Raw genomic sequence first — 17182 nt, 5'->3', positions numbered from 1 at the left:
GCTGCCTAGCACTCTGAAAGTGAAAATGTTGTAGGCCCACAAAGCAGGAGGATATAAGAAAATAGCAAAGCGTTTTCAAGTAGCCCTTTCATCAGTTCAAAATGTAATTAAGAAATGGCAGTTAACAGGAACAGTGGAGGTCTGGAAGATCAAGCAAAATTTCAGTGAGAGCTGCTTGTAGGATTGCTAGTGAGGCAAATCAAAACCCCTGATTGAGGGCAAAAGACCTTCAGAAAGATTTAGTAGACTCTAGCGTTGTGGTACATTGTTATACTTTTCAGAAACACCTGCAGAAATATGGCCTTCAAGGAAAAGTCATCAAAGAAAAACCTCTTCTGCATCCTCGCCATAAAATTCAGCATTAGAAGTATGCAAAAGAACATCTAAACAAGCCTGATGCATTTTGGAAACAAGTCCTGTGGACCGATGAGGTTAAAAGAGAACTCTTTGGCCACAATGATAAAACATATGTGGAGAACAAAGGGCACAGAATTTCAGGCAAAGAACATCTCTCCAACCATTAAGCATGGGGGTGGATCAATAATGTATTGAGGTTGTGTTGCAACCAATGGCACAGGGAACATTTCACAGGTAGTTGTAAGAATGGATTCAATGAAATTTCAACAAATTCTTGATGCAAAAGAGGATGGCTTCTACAAATGGATAATGATCCTAAACCCACGTCAAAATTCACAATAGACTACCTCAAAAGGAGCAAGCTGAAGATTTTACAATGGCCCTCAAAGTCCTCTGATCTGAATTCATTGAAAATTCATGACTAGACCTCAAAATAGCAGTGCATGTAAGATGGCCCATGAATCTCACAGAACTGAAATAATTTTCCAAGCAAGAATGAATGAAAATCCCTCAAGCAAGAATTGAAAGACTCTTGTCTGGTTACAAAAAATATTTACAAGCCGTGATACTTGCAATAGAGGATGGTACTAGATACTAAACATGCAGGGTGCCCAAACTTTTGCATCGGCCCATTTACCTTTTTGTAATTTTTAAAATGTAAAAGTTGAAAATTTATTTATTTTGTTTGCCCAAAATACAAAGGAAATGTCATCTTTAACTTTAGACCTTTTAGAGATCATTTAATCTTCAACTACTCAACTGTTCATAATAACAGTAATTTAGACCAGAGGTGCCCAAACTTTCACATGCCACTGTATATCTCCATACAATATTCTTCTAGAACGTTCTTGAACAAATTAAGAGTCCAACATTATTGTATTGTGTCTTAGGTGTACCACTATGGATTATGTAGGCAGCTTTTCTGCTTTTTAATAGTATTTTTATTTTATCCACAGAGGCAGCACCAAAAGATCAAACTAAAAGCACTGGCCCAGAGGAGGTAATTCCCTCTCTCCTGGATTTGAGAGTTGGGAAGGTGCTGACTGTGAACAGGGTAAGCAGAATTACAGCAATTGGAGTGAGCAGTAGAGTTGCCCACCGCCACAATCCTACATCTATTGTATGTTATAATCCACGGTAAAAAAACCCAGGATTTTGGTTACTTACCGTAAAATCTGTTTCTCAGAGTCTTCATTGGGGGACACAGGAACCGTGGGTGTGTGCTGCTGTCACTAGAAGGTTGACACTATGCTATGAAAAAAATGTTAACTCCGCTTCCGCAGTATACACCCCTCCGACCGGCTGTAGGACAATCAGTTAGTGAAAAAGCAGTAGGAGGAGACATGATCATGTAAGTCATCATATATCCATTACAAGAAACAAAATCATGGGAGGGCGCTGTGTCCCCCAATGAAGACTCTGAGAAACAGATTCTACGGTAAGCAACCAAAATCCTGTTTTCTCTTTCGTCTCATTGGGGGACACGGGAACCGTGCGACGTCCAAAAGCAGTCCCTGGGGTGGGAGAAGACAGAAACTTCCTTCAGGTCAGAGAACTCACCACTGCCGCCTGCAAGATTCTTCTGCCTAGGCTGGCGTCCGCTGAAGCATAGGTATGGACCTTATAGAACCTTGAAAAGGTATGCACGGACGACCATGTGGCTGCCTTGCACAACTGCATGACTGATACCCTATTGTGTACTGGCCAGGAGGCGCCCACCGCTCGGGTTGAATGGGCCTTGACCCCAGCAGGGGACACCCTGTCCTTCACCCAGTAGGCTTCCAGAATTGCCATTCTGACCCAGCGGGAAATTGTTGCCTTAGAGGCCGGCAGGCCTCTTCTCACCCCATTGGGGATATCAAAGAGCGAGTCTGCCTTCCTGAAGGGAGCGGTCCTGGCCAGATAGACCCTTATCGCCCTGACCAGGTCTAGCTTATTCAAAGAACGCTCCAGAGGATGGGTTGGAGTGGGACAAAATGACGGAAGGATTATATCCTCGTTCAGGTGGAAGGCCGATACCACCTTGGGAAGAAAGTTAGGAGGAGGCCGCAAAACAACTTTGTCCTGGTGCATAATTAAGAATGGAGGGCGACAGGACAATGCCGCTAATTCTGAAACCCGCCTAATAGAGGTGATGGCTACGAGAAATACCACCTTCCAGAACAACAAAGACATGGGATCTTCCTGGAGGGGTTCAAAGGGTGAATCTGTCAAGGCTTCCAAGACCAAGTTAAGATCCCATGGAGCCACTGGGGATCTGTGAGGAGGAGCTGTATGCGCCACCCCTTGCAGAAAGGTCTTATCCTGTAAGCGGGAGGCCAAATTTTTTTGAAAAATAATAGAGAGCAGATACCTGGCCTTTCAAAGAACTTGGGGCCAGACCGGCATCTAACCCTGCCTAAAGAAAAGCTAGGACAGATGGTAGGGAACAGGGCATAGGTGTGATTAGACTCACACCAGCCAAAATAAGCCTTCCAGGCTCGAGAATAGACCCTGGAAGAGGATGGCTTCCTAGCCTGGATCATTGTATTAATGACTTGGTCCGAAAATCCCGCTGCTCTCAGTATTGTGGTTTCAACGGCCATGGCGTCCAATTGAGCAACCGAGAAATCGGGTGGCAAAACGGCCCTGAGCCAGGAGATCTGGCCTGTCGGGGAGTCTCCAGGGGGTGCCTGCGAGAAGATTGATAATTTCTGCAAACCAGGCCCTCCTGGGCCAGTACAGGGCGATCAATATGACCGGCACCCCTTACGCCTTGATCTTCTTTAGCAGTCTTGGCAGGAGAGGAAGGGGAGGAAACAGGTAAGGGAGTCTGACCTGTGTCCAGGGAATGACCAGCGCATCGACCCCTATTGCTAGAGGACAAACTGTTGAACCCTTCTGTTCTTTCGCGACGCCAGAAGGTCCACGTCTGGAGTCCCCCATCGCCGGCATAGCTGACGGAACACGTCCTGATGTAAGGACCATTCTCCTGTCGCGAGCCCCTCCCGACTGAGGAAGTCGGCGGTCGTGTTGTCTGTGCCGGGAATGTAAACTGCCGAAATTGCCAGAATTGTGTTTCTGCCCAGCTGAGGATTCTGGATACCTCGGCCAGTGCCCCTGGTTCACTCCTGGTTCCCTCTTGGTGATTGATGAATGCCACCGCTGTGGCATTGTCCGTTTGAATCCTGACTGGCTGGCTGTTGAGGTATCTTTCCCAATGTAGGAGTGCTAGAAAGACCGCCCTCAGTTCTAGAATGTCGATTGATAGTGAGGATTCTCGCCTTGACCATCATTCCTGGACCGTCAGGTGACGGAATACCGCACCCCAGCCCAGGAGACTGGCATCTGTAGTTACCACCTGCCAGTGGACAGGGGGAAAAGGCCGCCCCAGATGAACAAGGGGGAGGTCAGCCACCACTTGAGGGACTCCCTGGTCTGAATGGAAGGGAAGAAGGGGCGATCCAGCGAAGAGATGGACCTGTCCCACTGAAGGAGGATGTTCCTCTGCAGTATTCTGGAACGGAACAGGGCAAAGGGTATTGCCTCTGAGGCTGCCACCATCCTCCCCAGGACTCTCATGGCAGCGCGAAAGGATAGAAGTCGGAATTTTATCAGAGAGCGAATTCCCTGCTGGAGTGTAATCCACTTTCTTTCTGGGAGAAAGACACTCGAGCGGCGGGTGTCGATTATCATCCCTAAGAATTCTAGGCGTTGTGTTGGCGTTAGGTGATATTTCTCCCAGTTTACGATCCAACCAAAACAGGACATTGTGTTTAAAACCACCTCTAGGTTTTCATGGGCCTGATCGAAGGAGGGCGCTTTGACGAGAATATCGTCGAGATATGGTACTAATGTTATGCCTTTGACCCTTAATATAGCTACCATCGCTGCCATAATCTTTGTAAAAATTCTGGGGACTGTTGCCAGCCCAAATGGCAGGGTCACAAACTGGAAATGCTGCTTTTGGACAGCAAACCGCAGAAACCTTTGATGTCCCTGAAAAATGGGGACGTGCAGGTAGGCATCCCGACTATCTATGGAACATAGAAATTCCTGATCCTCCATAGATGTAATTACCGACCGAATCGACTCCATCCTGAAATGGCGTAAGCGGACCCATTTGTTTAGGCTTTTGAGGTCTCTAGTATGGGACGAACTGAGTAGAAAATTTTTTTCATATATTACAAACTAGTTGTGTGACGGGGCTCATAAGCAAAAAAATCTAATTTTATTAAAAGATAGATACTTTATTAATAAATCGCTAAAAAGATTTTTTTGAAAAAATCTGAGAAAAACAGGCACAAAATGCCGATCACACTTCAAAATCCAACCTATTCGGAGATGTATACGATAACTCCCAAACGCCAGGTGGGGGATAAACAGTCTAATTATCCCTATGTGGTCCTATAACTCACCCCTACCTGACAACGTGGGTTGGCACCCTCTTGGAACGCAAATGGCGCCCCCGCTCCACGGCAGATGTCCCTACTCACCCTGTTAAATTCTATCTACAGGATGCCCAATATTTAGGAACAACAGATAGCCGGGTTGCCTAATTTACATATTAATTGGTCCACAATAGGCACCCACTGCCACAGGCCACAAACAAAGAAAAGGAGGGTGCACCACTGGCGAGTGGGAGGACTGTATTGGTAGAGAGTCTGGACACTGGTGGATTCACCGAAGGGGAGGCGGTCCAGTTGGAGGTGAGATCTGGAGGGAAAGGATATAGAATCACAAAGAACTTCCCCTCTGATACCGCCTGGTTGGGTTTTCCCTTTCCCTGGCCAACACTTCCTCAAAATCCTTGTGGGAGGCGAAGGCCCTAGCGGGGGACTTATGACGCTTACATGAAAAAGCCTGATCTTTAGGTTTTGATGTGGCGTCCCCAATGTTAAAGGTCTCATTGACTGCGACAATGAGGCCCTGAACCATATCCTTAATGCCCTGGGACTGTTCTGGCACGTACTCAGAACCCTCCTCTGAGTGTGTCTCTGATAATGCCTTGCCTGATTCCGGGGATGAGGACCGGGAGGAGGCAGACGGCCAGAGGAATTCTGGTGGTGAGATGGAGTGAGAAGGGGACCTGGTTTGTTGGTCCTGTCTAAACCTTTTACATCCTCTAGAAGGCCCAAAAGGAGGCTCCTTTGATGTTCCTGTGTCCACTGGAGTCTGAAGTGGCAATCTGTCAAGCACCGTTATCAAGGTCTGTGATAACTTGGTAAGGTCGGCCACGGACTTAGATAAGGAAGAGGCCCATCCTGGACACTCAGTCTGGACACTCAGTCGTGGTGATGGATGGTCCCTGGGCGGCAGGCAGGGTGGCTTCCTCCTGCTCCAGGGAGCTTTGACAGGTAAGGTGGGGGGCTGCAACTGCTCTCTAGCGTAGGTGACACCGTGGGTCTGCTGCAATCTGAGCAGAGTGGCAAGGACTGACCAGAAGGAAGCCTGACATTGCATTTGGTACATACAAAATATTTGACCAAGGTCACTGAAGCGGATGAGGAGCGGGATCGCTCTCCCTTGGACATACTGACAGGCTTTACCTGGTGCTGACCGTCAGGGGTAGAAAGCAGAGTGAGGGAGCAACTTGTAGTGCAGTATTCGCATACCCACGACCTGTGTCCCCTCCGCAGCTGCCGCCCAAAGGCTGATGAGGGAGAGAGCGAGGTGAACATCCCCCTGCCTAGAATCTTTATGAAATCCCCGCCTGGAAGCGGTGGGCGGGGACCTGCTCCGGCCTCCTGGAGCACCAAGATGGCGCTGGTACAGGAAGAGGAAGCCGAGGGGCGGAGCCTGTCGGAAGCTGGAATCTGGCATCGGCCGTGCTGGGATCCTGCTGGAGCCCAGGGCCATAACGCTGCCACGGGAGGAGGCTGGAACCGTGCTGCACCGTGTGCTTGAAAGTAAGTGTTGGCTCTTAAACTAAGTATAGAGCCATGAGCTGCGAGCCCGAGCGCTGATTAGAGCAGTCACATTCAGCCTAGGGCGGCTGGTGAGCAAAATATAAAACGCTGCAGCCTCTTACCTTCAGTTCACCCCGTAACAGGGGTCGGTTATCTGCATGAAAAGATTGCTGTCCCAAACCTTTTCTGCAGGGCGTCTCTCTCGATCATCAGGCTCTGGAGGACGAGTGATGGGAGACGAAGGTCAGGACCAGGAGCGGCCACCTGAACCCGAGTCCTGTGTTAGGGGGTTAGGGTCCTGCCTGTGGGATTCAGGAGGATATGGGATGGCAGTACACACTGTACTCATAATCCCGGTGTGGGAATACAGATGTAGCATATCTACTCTGTATCCCTCCATGGTTACCTGATAAGGAACGACGCACATTGAGGTAGGCATGGGTCTGCGAGAGACCCCTGTCCACCTCCTGCTGACACTAAGCAAAACAAATTGTCCTACAGCCAGTCGGAGGGGTGTATACTGCGGAGGCAGCGTTAACATTTTTTTCATAGCATAGTGTCAACCTACCTCCTAGTGACAGCAGCACATACCCACGGTTCCTGTGTCCCCCAATGAGACGAAAGAGAAAAATCCTTATGAAATTATTGAAATTCCATCAACTCTAACATGTCTGTGATAGTGAATACTAATATTCCCCATAAACTACTACTTCCAGAGATACTTCTTTGTAATCTGAACCGTGTTGTTCCTGGTACACCTTCTGAAAATGTACGGATAAATTGATAGCTACGTTTTACTAACTTGGGTGGTTTGACCCTACATATTTTGATGCTGTCTAATCAGTACTACAAACTATTAGGGTGTAGATGGAAACACACCCAGTTTTTTTCTCTTCTTTGTATTTTGATTAATTAATTTACAGGAGGAATAATAGAGAAATCATAGAATCATAGAATCATAGAATCGTAGAGTTGGAAGGGACCTCCTGGGCCATCTGGTCCAACCCCCTGCTCAAAGCAGGATTCGCTAAATCATCCCAGTCAGATGTCTGTCCAGCCTCTGTTTGAAGACTTCCATTGAAGGAGAACTCACCACTTCTCGTGGCAGCCTGTTCCACTCATTGATCACTCTAACTGTCAAAAAGTTTTTTCTAATATCTAATCTGTGTCTCCTCCCATTCAGTTTCATCCCATTGCTTCTAGTCTTTCCTTGTGCAAATGAGAATAAAGTTGATCCTTCTACAATGTGACAGCCCTTTAGATATTTGTAGACAGCTATTAAGTCTCCTCTCAGTCTTCTCTTTTGCAAACTAAACATTCCCAAATCCTGCAACCTTTCCTCATAAGACAGGGTTTGCAGACCGGTCACCATTCTGGTCGCTCTTTTCTGAACTTGCTCCAGTTTGTTGATGTCTTTTTTAAAATGTGGTGCCCAAAACTGGACACAATATTCCAGATGAGGTCTGACCAAAGAGGAGTAGAGGGAAATAATGACTTCACGTGATCTAGACTGTATGCTTCTGTTAATACATCCTAGAATTGCATTTGCCTTTTTTGCTGCTGCATCACACTGTTGACTCATATTCAGTCTGTGATCTATTAGTATACCCAAGTCTTTTTCACATGTGCTGTCACTTAGCCCTATTCCTCCCATTCTATATATGCTTTTTCCATTTTTATTGCCCAGATGTAGTACTTTGCATTTCTCCCTGTTAAAAACCATTCTGTTTGTTGCTGCCCACTTCTCCAGTTTATTTAAGTCTTTTTGAATCCTCTCTCTCTCTTCTCTAGTATTAGCTATCCCTCCTAGCTTTGTGTCATCAGCAAATTTAATCAGTTTACCCTCAATTCCTTCATCTAAATCGTTGATAAAGATGTTGAACAATACAGGGCCCAGGACAGAGCCCTGTGGTACCCCACTTGAGACATTCTTCCAACTGGATGTGCAGCCATTTACGACCACTCTTTGGGTCCGATCACTAAGCCAGTTATGAATCCACCTAACAGTTGCCTTGTCCATTCCATACTTAATCATTTTTTCAATAAGGATTGTATGAGAGACTTTGTCAAATGCTTTGCTGAAGTCAAGATATACTATATCTACAGCATTTCCTTGATCCACCCAATCAGTGATACCGTCATAGAAGGAAATTAAGTTAGTCTGACATGACTTATTAGTTACAAACCCATGCTGACTCTGTTTAATCACTTCATTCTTATCCAGGTATTGACATACATGTTGTTTAATAATTTGTTCAAAGATCTTTCCTGGTATAGAAGTCAGACTCACCGGCCTATAGTTACCTGGGTCCACCTTCTTCCCCTTTTTGAAGATAGGAACAACATTTGCTCTTCTCCAGTCTTCTGGCACTTCTCCTGTTCTCCAAGAATTTTCAAAGATTATAGAGAGGGGTTCAAAAATTTCTTCTGCTATCTCCTTCAGTACTCTGGGGTGTAATTCATCTGGACCTGGAGACTTGAATTCATTTAGGCTAGCTAAGTGTTTCCTCACTATCTTTCTGTTTATAGATATCCTGGATTCTTCTATTCCCTTAATAGGACAGTGAATAACAGTTGATGTTACATTTCCTTTCTGAGAGAAAACAGATGCAAAATAGGAATTTAAAAGTTCAGCCTTCTCAACATCCTGTCTTACCATTTCATCATTTTCATCCTGTAAAAATCCTATAGCATCTTTGACTTTTCTTTTACTTTTGACATATCCCCAAAATCCTTTATTATTGCTTTTGACATCTCTTGCAAGCCTCAATTCATTTTCAGCTTTAGATAATCTGATTTGTGCCCTGCAGGTTCTGCAGACAGCATTATATTCTTCTTTAGATATGCCTCCCTCTTTCCATTTTATAAACATTTTTTTCTTCCTTTTTAGCATGTGCTTAAGTTCTGTGTTCATCCATCCTGGTTTCCTTAACTGCTTCCTATTCTTCCCTCTTTTCGGAATTGTTAACAACTGTGCTTTGAGAATTTCATTTTTCAAGATTTCCCATCCTTCCTGGACATTTTTGTCTTTAAGGATATCCAGCCATTGGATTCCTCCAATTCTCTTTCTGAATCCCTTAAAATCTGCCTTTCTGAAATCTAACCTTGACGTCTGAGTCTTCACAGTTCTTCCGCCTCTAGTTATCCAAAATTCTAAAATAGCATGGTCGCTACCTCCTAGGGTCCCAGCCACTTTTACCTCCTCAACCATTTCCTCCCTGTTTATAAGGATTAGATCCAAGGTAGCAGTTCCCCTTGTTTTCTCCCTTACCTTTTGGAAGATAAAGTTGTCAGCAAGAGAGGATAAGAATTTCCTTGACCTGTTAGTTTTGCCTGAGAGAGATTCCCAACAAATGTCTGGATAGTTGAAATCTCCCATGACAACTATGTCATATTTTTTGGAGAACTTGGCCATTTGATGTATAAAGAGTTCATCCATAGCTTCAGCTTGCACAGGCGGCCTGTAGTAAATGCCTACAATGGTGTCCTTTCCATTGTTCTGTCCTTGTATTCTTACCCAAACAGTTTCCACAGAACTCCCAGTCTCTGAAGCTTCAATCTCTGTGCAGATATACGCGTTTCTAACATACAATGCGACACCCCCTCCTCGTTTATCAAGTCTGTTTCTTGCAAATAAGTTGTATCCTTCTAGTCTTGTATTCCAATCATGTGTATTGTCCCACCAAGTTTCAGTGATTCCAATGACATCATATTTCTTTTCCTGTGTTAGTAGTTCCAATTCTCCTTGTTTGTTGCCCATGCTTTGTGCATTAGTATAGAAACATTTTAGTTTGTGATTGGTTTCTCTTTCTCCAATATTTTTATTAATTAGATTCTTTCGTCTTTGTTCTTCCTTTCCACTTCTAATAGCAGAGTTCTCAATAGCATTTGTCAGGTGTATGGCTTTTTCTGGTCTTTTGCTTCCCTTCCCATGTTGTTCTAGTTTAAAGCTCTCCTTACAAGTGTAGCAAGGCGACTTCCAAATACATGCTTACCAGTCTTCGTAAGGTGCACCCCATCTCTAGCAAGTAGTCCATCGTATAAGTAGTTCACTCCATGATCCAGAAATCCAAATCGTTGCTGACGGCACCATCGACGTAGCCAGTTGTTCACCTGCAGAATCTTATTCCACCTCCTTGTTCCATGGCCATCCACTGGGAGGATGGAAGAGAAGACCACCTGCGCTCCCAGTTCTTTCACTTTCTTGCCTAAGTCTTCAAAGTCTCTGCAGATGGTTTCCAGGTCGTTTCTTGCAGTGTCATTTGTCCCCACATGTAGTAGCAGGAATGGGTAGTCATCTGTAGGTCTGAAGAGTCCTGATATCCTGTCAGACACATCTTTAATTTTTGCACCTGGAAGACAACACATTTCTCTTGAAGTAATATCCGGTCTGCAGATAGCGGCCTCAGTTCCTCTCAACAGGGAATCCCCCATGACCACCACTCTCCGTTTCTTCTTCACAACATTTTTCTTTCTCCATCCAGGAGGACTCTGAAGGCGTACAAGGTTGCTGCTTGTTGGTAAAGTCTTATCCTGATGTATTTCTTCATTGTTTTCCTGCGTGAGAGCCTGGTACTGGTTTCTGAGCAGTATGGGTGCTGACTGCCTCCTGATCCTCCTGCTTCTCTGGGTCACATGTCTCCATTCCTCTGTTTCTTCAGGTGCACTTCGAATTTCTTCTCTTTCTGTAACATGAAGAGATAATTCTGCTGTGTCCAAGAACTCTTCACCTTCCTTAATGATCTTCAACGTAGCTAACCTCTCTTCGAGATTTTGCAACTTTTCCTCCAACAGGGACACAAGCTTGCATTTGTGGCATGTGAAGTTTGGCTTTTCCACTGGTAAGTCTGTGAACATGTAGCAAGAAATGCAGCTCACCAAATGGCTCCTGGCCTCTTCCATCTTGAGATTTCTTAAAAACGATGAAAGATGAGCCCAAATTCGCGCGCCGATAGGCGCGCGGTTTTTCAGATTTCCTCTTTTCAGCTGCAACGGCCAAAACCCAGTGATCGTTGAGCTCGCGGAGACTCTTCACTTATCCCAGAAGGCACTGGGAATATGCAAATGATCTCCTCAAGACTCTTCCCCTGGTTTTCCGATTTCCTCTTTTCAGCTGCAACGGCCAAAACCCAGTGATCGTTGAGCTCGCGGAGACTCTTCACTTATCCCAGAAGGCACTGGGAATATGCAAATGATCTCCTCAAGACTCTTCCCCTGGTTTTCCGATTTCCTCTTTTCAGCTGCAACGGCCAAAACCCAGTGATCGTTGAGCTCGCGGAGACTCTTCACTTATCCCAGAAGGCACTGGGAATATGCAAATGATCTCCTCAAGACTCTTCCCCTGGTTTTCCGATTTCCTCTTTTCAGCTGCAACGGCCAAAACCCAGTGATCGTTGAGCTCGCGGAGACTCTTCACTTATCCCAGAAGGCACTGGGAATATGCAAATGATCTCCTCAAGACTCTTCCCCTGGTTTTCCGATTTCCTCTTTTCAGCTGCAACGGCCAAAACCCAGTGATCGTTGAGCTCGCGGAGACTCTTCACTTATCCCAGAAGGCACTGGGAATATGCAAATGATCTCCTCAAGACTCTTCCCCTGGTTTTGACACAAGGGTGAGTTTTAACAAAATCTGCACCAGAATTATTATTCATGAGGAAGAAAATATTTTAGTAAAATAGACAGTTCCTCTTTAATGTGACTGTTTGGATTTGTTTTAATGATTGTGAAACATTTCAAGATTTCTTTCTAAAATTTTAACCACTTAATGACCCAGCCTATTTTGAACTTAAAGGGGTTGTCCGGGCTTTTCACATAATCTCAGTGCATATCTGGGCTGCAGAATGCTGACAATAAGTAATTTACCTTCTGTGGCCAGTTTGCAGGGTTTCCAAGATATCACTCTCTTGCTTCTAAGAAAAACGTCCAGGGGGGGGTGTTTTCTGGCATTGAAATGAGAACTGGTCGTTTCCTCCTCACTAGTTTCACTTTCCATAGATCACTGTTCAGTGTGTGTCTGGGGGAGGAGCAGCTGGGTGGTTCTGCTCTCTGCACTGAGGCTGCTAGAGGGGGAGGATTTGTTACTGTGTGAGGAGGGATACGCTTGTTCATGTGGTCGGGGAGGGCCTGTTGCTATGGATGGTGGGGTTGTTGCTATAGAGGGCATGTTTTTAGTAGAGTAGGAGGAAACAACCAGTTCTCATTTCAATGCCAGAACACACCCCCCCTTGGACGTTTTTCTTAGAAGCAAGAGATATCTTAGAAACCCTGCAAACTGGCCACAGAAGGTAAATAGACAGTGCCAGGCAGCGGCTGCCAAGGCAAACAGGATCATGCGGTGCATTAAAAGAGGTCTGGATACACATGATGAGAGCATTATATTGCCTCTGTACAAATCCCTGGTTAGACCGCACATGAAGTACTGTGTACAGTTTTGGGCATCGGTTCTCAGGAAGGATATAATGGAACTAGTGCGAGAAGAAAGGAGGGTAACCAAATCAATAAAGGGTATGGGGGAACTACAATACCGAGAGAGATTAACAAAAACAGGATTTTTAGTTGCTTTCTGTTGGGGACACAGAAACCATGGGTGTACAGTCATGGCCAAAAGTTTAGAGAATGACACAAATATTAATTTTTACAAAGTCTACTGCTTCATTTTTTCTAATGGCAATTTGCATATACTCCAGAATGTTATAAAGAGTGATCAGCTTAACAGCAATTACTTGCAAAGTCAATATTTGCCTAGAAAATTAACTTTATCCCCCAAAACACATTTCAACATCATTGCAGCCCTGCCTTAAAAGGACCAGCTAACATCGTTTCAGTGATTGCTCCATTAACACAGGTGTGGGTGTTGATGAGGACAGGGCTGGAGATCTATCTGTCATGATTAAGTAAGAATGACACCACTGGACACTTTAAAAGGAGGCTGGTGCTTGGCATCATTGTTTCTCTTCTGTTAACCATGGTTATCTCTAAAGAAACACGTGCAGTCATCATTGCACTGCACAAAAATGGCCTAACAGGGAAGAGTATCGCAGCTAGAAAGATTGCACCTCAGGCAACAATCTATCGCATCATCAAGAACTTCAAGGAGAGAGGTTCCCTTGTTGCCAAAAAGGCTCCAGGGTGTCCAAGAAAGACCAGTAAGAGCCAGGACCGTTTCTTAAAAGTGTTTCAGCTGCGGGATCGGGCTACCAGCAGTGCAGAGCTTGCTCAGGAATGGCAGCAGGCAGGTGTGAGTGCATCTGCACGCACTGTGAGCATCCTGAAACCATTCATGTGTGGGGTGGCTTCTCAGCCAAGGGAATGGGCTCTCTCTCAGTCTTGCCTAAAAACACAGCCATGAATACATGAATAAAGAATGGTACCAGAATGTCCTCCAAGAGCAACTTCTCCCAACCGTCCAAGAGCAGTTTGGCGATCAACAATGCCTTTTTCAACATGATGGAGCACCTTGCCATAAAGCAAAGGTGATAACTAAATGGCTCAGGGAACAAAACATAGAGATTTTGGGACCATGGCCTGGAAACTCCCCAGATCTTAATCCCATTGAGAACTTGTGGTCAATCATCAAGAGACGGGTGGACAAACAAAAACCTTCAAATTCAGACAAAATAAAAGCATTGATTTTGCAAGAATGGACTGCTATCAGTCAGGATTTGATCCAGAAGTTGATTGAGAGCATGCCAGGGAGAATTGCTGAGGTCCTGAAGAAGAAGGGTCAACACTGCAAATATTGACTTGCTGCATTAACTCATTCTGTCAATATAACCTTTTGCTACTCATAATATGATTGCAATTATATTTCTGTATGTGCTAAAAACATCTGACAAACACACATAAAAACCAGAGGGCAGCAGATCATGTGAAAATATAATATTTGTGTCATTCTCTAAACTTTTGGCCATGACTGTATGCTGCTGCCACTAGGAGGCTGACACTATGCAGAAAAAAGTTAGCTCCTCCTCCGCATTGTACACCCCACCGACAGGAAGTAGGATGTTCAGTTAGTGAGAAAGCAGTAGGAGAAGCAATCTGTAAACGAGATAAAAACCACAGAAACACAAATCCAAACTGTAACAATATTATACAGTAAACCGAGCTGTTCAACTTGGGAGGGTGCTGTGTCCCCCAATGAAGGCTCAGAAACAGATTTTACGGTAAGCAACTAAAAATCCTGTTTTCTCTATTGCTTCATTGGGGGACACAGAAACCATGGGACGTCCCAAAGCAGTCCTCAAGGGGAGGGAACAGCAAATAACCTGCGTGGTCTATTTTACCCCGATCGGCACTTGCTGAAGCTAGGCATGGGCTTTGAAAACCTTATGGACCTGTGGATGACACACCATCGCACTGCAAAGGTGCCCGGTGAGGGCCCCAAGAGTACCGTCAGGAGGACACACAATGTTCGGGCAGAGTGCGTCGTACTCAAGGAACGCAGTCCTTCCTGAGCCGGCAACCCTACTAATGCCGACCAGTTTCCTCAAACAGAACTCTAACCTGAAGGCCAGAGGAACTCTACACTTCAAGCCTGAGCTTGAGAGTACCATTGCCGTGGCCAAGTAGCCTGATGAGAGGGCGTCACGAAGGAAAAGTCCGAGGCGGATGAAGGAAAGGGAATTCAGAATGACTGAGAGTGGACCGTTGATCCACAGGAAGTGCACCACAGCTGCTACAGACTCTAAGACCCCAGGAGTGGTTGAGAGCCTGAAAGAGAAAGATACCAACTAAAAAGGGAAATTAACCCGTTCGTTGCCGAAGCAGACATCGCTAAAGCCGTGAAGAATCAGGACCTGGATAAGAGCTTCATTGAACAAGGAAAAAAGCATGCGATTCACAGAAGGTAAACGTTGAACGAAGAGATTTCCTTCCTGAAAAAAAAGCAAAAAACAAAGATTGACTCAAACCTAGATCCTCAAACGTCATGCTGAGGAAGAAGTACTGAAGAACAACGAGGCTGAGCCTGAGGAAGGGGAGCGCTTGTCCTTCCTGTGAGCTCTTAATAATTTGGCCTATTGGAGCCACACGGAAGGAACGGACAGTTGGTGAGGGACCTCGTTGGGCATAATTTTGCTCGTGAAACAAAGCCAAATGGACCCGTAGATGGGAACGATTAGGCGAAAATCCATGTCTCCCTACAAGAAAATTTTTTCGACAGTAAGGACGGTCAAAACTTCCGACCGGTCTCCAGAAGTAATGCTCTGAGCAAGCTAGGCCAGGCGTCTATAGAACTTCGCAACACGAGTGGGGGCTAAGGCAGGACACGCTATAGTGGCGGGTGCTTTGAAGGTTGACCCTGCTAACTACTGTGTGATTTCGCTTTGGTATCCTTGAGGGATGACTGGGCGAGGAAAGACCGTAGCGGAGAACTTGGAACCGGAGGGTCCGTAGTCGCAGAAGTAGTAAATTAGTGAAGCGCTCAGGAGAAAAAAGGATATACCGAGGCGCCCCCTTTGTTTAGAAACTGCTGAAGTCCGTTCCATGAGAATATGACAAGCCCTGAGAACCTGCTAAAGAACCGAACACTGAAAAACATAGTGAATGGAACCTGGGGATGACCTGGATCTCATCGCTGCGATGTAGGTGCAGGTTGGCTATAAATAGACAACTGATTGCTCGATAGGCAGGTAGACTGAAGACTACTGGATAACCCTTCAGACTGAGATCAAGAGGAAGATAAACCCAACATACATGGATGAGGGTGAATATGGGAAGAAAATTAGACCAGCTGGACTTATAAAGCCGAATAGTCGAGCACGGAAAGTCCACGGTAATACATGAAGTATGTCAACTGAAAGAAAGTCGGCTCTAGGTAGATCAGATAGACCCCAGAAAGACAACTAGGCTGATGAAAGGAAGGCCAATCCTCATGATGATGTAAACTGCCGAATCCATCCCGGACCCTCTGGAGTAGGGAGGGGATTACAGTGTGTAGAACCGCGTGCCTAAGTCAAAGACAACACTCGCGCGAATAACACCGTGAAAAAAATACAATTCTAGGTGAAATAAGAAACATATTATAACCAGACTCCTCATTAGATCCAAGACTGGAGCAGCTTTCTACCCTGCGCAGAGTGAGATCCCACTCATGTCTGAGGTGAGATACTTGTCACGGTCAGAAGTCACATCTGTGAGCGGGCGGAGGCTTTTTTCGGTGTCTGCAAGAAAGAATAGGTACGTTCCGACAAATAAGGAGCTTGGGTATTGTGGTAGCTCGAAGGCCCTTAGGACAAACTAGATCCTATAAACTACTATTCGCCAAACCTTAATGATAGGCGTAACACCCCGGGCAGTAAAGTTAGCCTGCGGACGGAACTGCAAAGTGATCAGAAGGTGGGACAAAACTCTTGTGGAGTAACCCACACTTAGGGTCCAGATCATGCCACAGTAAACCTCGACCATCCATACCTGACACGAGAGTGTCTGACCTACCTGAAGGTGGAGATAGTTATGTTGCTACTGAGATCCGCCCTGTGGTACAGAGATCCCCTCCGTTTGGACATGTTAGCCTTTTACGTTTAGCTGTTAACAAACCACAGATGTTATTAACTATGAAATATGCAGCTGAAAGATGTCCTAGACTCACATGAAAGAGGCTTGAAATCGCAGCTTCAGTCCACTAGAGGTAAGGAATGCCGTCACCTCATCTCGAGTAGTGATTATACGGGAGCTAGGCAAACGCTGCAAAGGACCCTGAGGAACGTGAGAGGGGGCGCTCCTGACTCATCTGACAATGGGACAGTAGAAGTCCGTGAATTTTCGTCGGACGTCCGCGCCTCCTGCAAACCGACAGGCTCTGGTGGGTGAGTGGGTGGGAGACGGGGGACCAGGACCATTCTGGATCGCCTGACACACATCCGTGTTAGTGGTTCTTGGTCCTGCTGAGGAGAGCTATGAGGATAAGGGGTGGCAGTACACGCCGTACTCATAGTCTT

General features: G+C 45.7%; 1 protein-coding gene across 2 annotated transcripts in view; it reads left to right on the top strand.

The window, feature by feature from the left end:
• The window catches only part of YARS1 (tyrosyl-tRNA synthetase 1), a 98229-nt gene that overhangs the window by 75539 nt on the left and 5508 nt on the right, over positions 1–17182 (top strand). For both annotated transcript variants that reach the window (XM_073552011.1, XM_073552012.1), the window contains exon 11: positions 1314–1411. In XM_073552011.1, the coding sequence (XP_073408112.1) occupies positions 1314–1411 (98 nt within the window). The remainder of the gene's footprint in view (positions 1–1313; positions 1412–17182) is intronic.

The sequence above is a fragment of the Dendrobates tinctorius genome, unplaced genomic scaffold (assembly GCF_039654945.1).
Source record: "Dendrobates tinctorius isolate UK_male_01 unplaced genomic scaffold, ASM3965494v1 ptg000183l, whole genome shotgun sequence".
NCBI lineage: Eukaryota > Metazoa > Chordata > Amphibia > Anura > Dendrobatidae > Dendrobates > Dendrobates tinctorius.
This window is presented reverse-complemented; position numbering and strand designations above follow the sequence as displayed.